The 6,828-nt window shown below is 53.0% G+C and overlaps 1 protein-coding gene across 2 annotated transcripts in view; it reads left to right on the top strand.

Annotated features, from left to right (window-relative positions):
• RANGAP1 (Ran GTPase activating protein 1) overlaps positions 1-6,828 on the top strand; it is a 46,109-nt gene that overhangs the window by 23,114 nt on the left and 16,167 nt on the right. The window contains exons 5-6 of one of the 2 annotated variants that reach the window (XM_017510358.2): positions 1,413-1,592; positions 4,023-4,157. In XM_017510358.2, coding sequence (XP_017365847.1) covers positions 1,413-1,592; positions 4,023-4,157 — 315 coding nt within the window. The remainder of the gene's footprint in view (positions 1-1,412; positions 1,593-4,022; positions 4,158-6,828) is intronic. The other variant, XM_017510359.2, reaches the window with a different exon arrangement.

The raw sequence follows: 6,828 nt of genomic DNA on the forward strand, positions 1-6,828 counted from the left end.
AAAAAAAAAAAAAAAAAAAGAATTTCAAGTCAGAAAAGATGGTGAAGAAAATTCCATTTTGCATACTCACTGTGGAATTCTCGTTGTGCAGGTTTTGCCTAAATTTTAGGATTTAATTTTCCTGAGCTTTCAGAAGGTATCTATTTGGTTTTTGTTTTCTTTTACTTGACCTTACAGGAATGAGGAAAGAAAGTATTCTTAGCTCTATGTTCCCAGTGATAAAAACAAATCTTAAGAGGGGGATAAGAGAATTTGGGGTCAGAAGATGGCACGAAGTGGAGTAGGCACAGGGTATTTGAGCAGCTCTGCCTCTTCAGGGCTGGAGGTCAGTTGGGGCCAGATGGCCAGGGGCTAGGACTTCTGTGTGCCAGGCAACCAGCGGACTCGCTGCCTTTTGCTTGCTGAGTGGTGGGAGGACGGTAGAAACTGCCTCAGCTTCCATGCCTGTGGCCAGGGCGAGGGCAGAGAGTCTCCCTTCCTTATTCCTGCCGCCATGGACCACCTGCCCAGCCCCATTTCTGCCCCAAGTCTCTGGCAGGGCCTCCTCTCCTCTGACCATTTCTCCTGGGGGCTTAGGAGTGTAGCTCTCCCCAGCCCAAGAGGTTTCCAGGAGAGCTCCGAATCCACCTGCCAAAGCTGGTCCCTGGCCGTGGCTTGGAGATGGCCACCTCCATCTGCCAGTCAACATCAGAAACCCTGGAGGCATTTGTGGTTCCCTCCTCCCTCTTCCTGTACATCCAGGGAACCACCAGCTCCTGCATGTCCCCTGCTCCATGAACAGGCAGCTCCTCTCCTGCACTTGTCACACCGGCCAGCAGGTCCCCTGTCTGTTGCCAGTGTCACTGCCTTACACTCCTGGGTGGGCACACCAGCCCCCCACCTGTCCATGTGCTCTCCTCAGGTCCGGGGAAGTTTCTTCCACATCCCTCAGCCACTTCAAAACCTAGTGCTTGCAGGCTGAGGTTCACAGTCCTTGGCCTGGCATTCAAGACTCTTGCCTGATCTGACCCCTCACTTCCCTTCCATCCAAAGCCCACGCCATGGCCTCTTCTAAAGCCCTCCCACAGCTTGCCCCCAGGTTCACAGCCTGCTGCTTCATGCCTATGTCTCTGCTCCTGTTTTTGCAGCTGCCTGGAATCTTTTCATGTTGACTAGCTGATTCTCTCCAGACTAAGCTCAAATGCCACTTCTTAGAAAGAGCTTTCCCAGGCCATCCCATGCATACACACACCCCAGTCTCCATCTGTTAGGAGCCCTTTGCAGGGTTTCTAGTCTTGAGAATACCGAAATGGTTCGTGTCTATGCCAGTTTTTTATTAGCCGGGGTGTCCTCAGAAGGCAGAGCTGGGCCTAGCACAGAAGCAGCACCTGCTGAGTGTCTATGAAACTGACACGAGCTTCCTCTGTGCCCAGATCTCACTAGGGGAAGGACTCATCACAGCTGGGGCCCAGCTGGTGGAACTGGACTTAAGTGACAACGCATTTGGGCCCGACGGCGTGCAAGGCTTCGAAGCCCTGCTCAAGAGCTCAGCCTGTTTCACCTTGCGTGAACTCAAGCTCAACAACTGTGGCATGGGCATTGGTGGCGGCAAGGTGGGTATGGCGGCGCCCTCCCAGCAGAGTCCCCTGCTCCATCCACATCCATCTGACCTATGTGCCCTGGCCCTTGGCCACCACCATCTGGGATGGTCAGCTGTTTTCAAAAGAGAAAGGCCTCAAAGGCAGCAGCCTACGGCCAGAGGATAGAGGTGTCCATGAGAGTGGGTTGCCAAGCAACCATCCCAACTTCTTGGGTTGGCTTGGCAATGCAGAGAGAGTGCTGCTGCATACCTGCTGGTTCTGCAAAAGTCAGGTCTTGGAGCATCCCTACACTCACTGTACCCTCAGAGCAGCTGGCAGAGCCTGGCACACAGGTTGAGGAAGAAGCGTGAAAAGAGTGTCTGCTCATGGAGGAACAGTCACAGCTCACCTTTATTCCTGGACAGGGCCTTGCCTGGGGGCTGTCCCCAGGCAGGGTCAGTTTAGAGCTTCAAGTTGGGCTGGTCAGTGTAGGGTGGAGCGTCTTTCTTCCCAGAACCTGCATCGAGAGTGGCCTGCCCTGTTCTCTTCAGCTCCATCCTGGTGCCTTTAGACCCAGGGTTGGAGAACACTGAGTCCCAGGCTGCAACCCCTACACACACTTCTGACCAAAGGGAGGATAGGGGCTGGGGACATGGAACTAACAGCAGTTGGAGACATCTTATTTGAATATGCAGTACCTTAACTTTCCCATCCCCACTGAAAGGGGGGTGGTGCCATCCCCATTTTTCCACGTGATTCAGCATAGGCTTAGAGAGGTGGGGTGGGGTGGATCACATAGCCGGTGCTGTGAGGCCCATGGAGCCCAGGCTGAGGAGCTAGAGTGGCCTATCCTGCAGAGGGTGCCTGTGGCCCTCTGCCTGATGTAAGGGTGAGTAGGGGCAGGCTCTGTGCCTGCCTTAGCCAGCCCTCCCCAAAGTCCACTTGGGCAATAAGCTGTCCCTGTGTTAAGATATAAAAATGGGCCAAGTGCAGTGGCTCACGCCTGTAATCCCAGCACTTTGGGAGGCCAAGGCAGGTGGATCACCTGAGGTCAGGAGTTTGAGACCAGCCTGGCCAACATGGTAAAATCCCATCTCTACTAAAAATACAAAAATTAGCTGGGCATGGTGGTGGGCACCTGTAGTCCCAGCTACTCGGGAGGCTGAGGCAGGAGAATTGCTTGAACCCGCAAGGCAGAGGTTGCGGTGAGCCGAGATGGCGCCACTGCACTCCAGCTTGGGCAACAAGAGCAAAACTCCGTCTCAAAAAAAAAGAAAAAAAGATCTAAAAATGTTTGCATCAGCACAGAAAGCAGGTGCAGCCCAACCTAGAATGAGTAGGATATGCTGGGAGAGCCGGAGACTCCAGCCAAATGCTTCGGTTTTCCTTCCATTACTTCCCTTCTCCCATCCAGCAGTGCCTAGAAACTGATACTCAGGGGACTTTCCTACTGGCCAAGGCTTGTCTAGCCTGTCCTGTACTTGCAGTGGGATGAGTTGGGGAATGAGTTTTGAATCCCAGGGCCAGAGGGCCTCACAGGCAGGCAGACTCACCCTAGAGTTTGACAGATGGTTCTCTGAGCCTCCCTGACCACTGATTTGATTAGGTTTCTGGGTCCTGGCCTTGCTGATCTGTGCCTCTTGGGAGCTCAGACACCATGGTCTGGGTGTCTAACTAAGGCCTGTAGGTCCTTTGGAATCTTTTCCTTCTGGGTAGTATGTGTTTAGTGCAGTCTCTGCACCATGCACCATGAGAATAGGAGGGCCCAGAGGAGTTGGCAGGGTAAGAGGTGGGGCCCAATGCTTGGGAACTATCCAGACCCAAGTTGGACTCCCACAGGAGCTAAGGCCCTCCCCACATGGCTTCCAGGGAATCGGGGAGAATGGGGGTGACCTAGCAGTCAGCTGCTGCTGCTGAGTATCTTCCTGAGAGGCTGGCCTGTGGCAGAAGTTTGATATCTCTACCTTGAGTATGTGCATGATCCAGCATCGCCAGCATGAAGTCAGGCAGATGCTGGCCCTTCTGTTCCTCAAGGACAGCTGTGTGCAGTCTCATGCCAGGAGTTAGGCCAACATACCCACCACGTGCAGCTTTGCTGAGTATTTGCCAGGTGACCTTGGCCGATTCACTCACCTCTCAGAGCCTCAGCTTCCTCATCTACAAAGTATGACCGGTCCTGCCTGTCTCCCAGGCTGGTGTCGAGGTTGAAGTGAGAAAGTATGCAAATACCTTGCTGAGGGTGCCCAGGCCCTAGCAGGTGCTCTGCAAACATCACTTCTCTCCTGGTACACTCACTCATGATTCTTTTATGTCTCATTGACCATGGGCTCTGATTCCCATCAGTCAGTCTCTGTTTTTCAGTGCTTTGCCTGAATGCCTGGGATGTGGAAGAGCAGTTGAGCAGCAGTGGCCGCCCCGCTAGGGCTCTTGCCCACGGCCTGGGCCCCTTGCCTTTTCCCACAGATCCTGGCTGCAGCTCTGACCGAGTGTCACCGGAAATCCAGTGCCCAAGGCAAGCCTCTGGCCCTGAAGGTCTTTGTAGCTGGCAGAAACCGTCTGGAGAATGATGGCGCCACTGCTTTGGCAGAAGCTTTTAGGGTGAGTGGTTTCTGTCCATCCTGCCCCTGCAGCCCTGATGTGCACTCGGCACAGTAAGCTGATAGTCCTGGGTGTGAATCCCAGGGCAGGCACTCAGCCGAGAGACCTGGGGCGTCACATGCCCTCTTCAAGCCTGTTAGCCCATTCGAAAATGGGCCAGGATTCGTCATGCAGTTCTGGAAAGGTGTGTGACTGCTCCCAAAGGTGAGCCAGCAGCAGCCCCCTGTGAGACTTCAGGCCACTCTGACCAGGGAGTGTCATCTGCCAGGCCCAGATTTGGCGGAGTGAGATGCCAGGCACAGTAGCTGACACCTGCAATCCCAATACTTCAGGAGGCCAAGGCAGGCAGATCACAAAGTGAAGAGATCAAGACCATCCTGGCCAACATGGTGAAACCCCGTCTCTACTAAAAATACAAAAATTAGCCGGGCATGATGGTGGGTGCCTGTAGTCCTAGCTACTTAGAAGGCAGAGGCAGGAAAATTGCTTGAACTCAGGAGGTGGCGGTTGCAGTGAGCCAAGATTGCGCCACTGCATTCCAGCCTGGGTGACAGAGCAAGACTTTGTCTCAAAACAAAACAAAAATACAAAAATTAGCTGGGCATGGTGGCTCGTGCCTGTAATCTCTGCTACTCAGGTGGCTGAGGCAGGAGAATGGCTCGAATCAGGGAGTCAGAGGTTGTGGTGAGCCGAGACCTTGCCACTGCATTCCAGCCTGGCGACAGAGCAAAACTGTCACGGGAAAAAAAAAAAAAAAGTGGTGGAGCGAGATGGAATGAGTGATGAGTGCTCCCAGCCCCTGGTGTGGAGCACAGAGAAGGAACATACTAGACTGCCCAAGACAGGGAGACAGGCAGGGGCAGCCACAGGGCTTAGGTGCCAGAGGAGGTGCTCTTGGGTGACCTCGTCTCTGCTCCTCTTCCACTCTCCTCGTCTCCCCTTCTCCTCATCTCCCCATCTTCTTAGGACATTGTTGAGTCTCCGACCATGAGTGCCAGGAGAAGGTCACACTTGCCCATAACAGGACGGAAAACTTTGGGGTCTGTCTCCCTCTTCTCTTTTTTGTTTTTCTGGGACAGAGTCTCAGTATATCACCCATGCTGGAGTGTAGTGGCACAATCTTGGCTCACTGCAACATCTGACTCCCAGGTTCAAGCAGTTCTGCTTTAGCCTCCCAAGTAGCTGTAATTATAGAATTACAGGCACGCATCACCACACCCGGCTAATTTTTGGTTTTGTTTTTTGGTTTTGTTTTTTTGAGATGGAGTTTGGCTCTGTCGCCAGGCTGAGGTGCAGTGGCGTGATTTCAGCTCACTGCAACCTCTGCTTCCCGGGTTCAAGATATTCTCCTGCCTCAGCCTCCCAAGTAGCTGGGACTATAGGCACGTGCTACCATGCCTGGCTAGTTTTTTGTATTTTAGTAGAATTGGGGTTTCACTGTGTTGGCCAGGATAATCTTGATCTCCCGACCTCGTTATCCACCCACCTCGGCCTCCCAAAGTGCTGGGATTACAGGTATGAGCCACTGCACCTGGCCTAATTTTTGTATTTTTGTTAGAGACAGGGTTTTACCATGTTGGACAGGTGGTCTCGAACTCCTGACCTCAAGTGGTCTTCCTGCCTGGGCTTCCCAAAGTGCTGGGATTATAGGTGTGAGCCACTGTGCCCAGCCGCTCTTCTCTGAATTTAAATGTTTTTTCAACAAACAGTATCCTAGGAGCATTGCTCATACTGGGCTGGGTGGGCACCTGTCCTGCCTGCCAACAGTTTGTCTGTAGACACTCCTTGCCTACTTTAGTGCCAAGTGGACAGCACAGAGATCTGCCTTGTGTCTCCCTGCACCCCTGGCTGCAGGGGAGCTCCTGCTGCCTCCTCAAGAGCTGGAGGGGCCTCACTGCCATCCTTGGATCCCTCCCTGCCCTCAGCTTGCTGTCCTCTGTGCACTGGGAATCGGGGGGATGCTGTGGTTGTGCTGAGCCTTCATAAGGTGTCCTCTGGTGGGCTTAAAATGGGTCGTTTTTTAGATGGAGTATTGCTCCGTCACCCAGGCTGGAGTGCAGTAGCACAATCTCAGCTCACTGCAACCTCTGCTTCCCTGGCTCAAGTGATTCTCCTGCCTCAGCCTTCCAAGTAGCTGGGACTACAGGCACGCACCACCACGCCCAGCTAACTTTTTGTATGTTTTATTTTGTTGTTTTTTTTGTGACAGAGTTTCACTCTTCTTGCCTAGGCTGGAGTGCAATGGCGCAATCTAGGCTCACCACAACCTCTACCTCCCTGGTTCAGGCGATTCTCCTGCCTCAGCCTCCTGAGTAGCTGGGATTACAGGCATTTGCCACCATGCCCAGATAATTTTGTATTTTTAGTAGTAGAGACGGGATTTCTCCATGTTGGTCAAACTGGTCTTGAACTCCCGACCTCAAGTGGTACATCTGCCTCAGCCTCCCAAAGTGCTGGGATTACAGGCGTGAGCCACTGTGCCCGGCCAATTTTTTGTATTTTTGGCAGAGACGGGGTTTTACCATGTTAGCCAGGATGGTCTCAATCATGGCCTCAATCTCCTGACCTTGTGATCCGCTGGCCTCGGCCTCCCAAAATGCTAGGATTACAGGCATGAGCCACTGCACCCAGCCAGAATGGGGGTTCTTTTTTTTTTTTTTCCTTTTTTTTT

The sequence above is a fragment of the Cebus imitator genome, unplaced genomic scaffold, assembly GCF_001604975.1.
Source record: "Cebus imitator isolate Cc_AM_T3 unplaced genomic scaffold, Cebus_imitator-1.0 Scaffold435, whole genome shotgun sequence".
NCBI lineage: Eukaryota > Metazoa > Chordata > Mammalia > Primates > Cebidae > Cebus > Cebus imitator.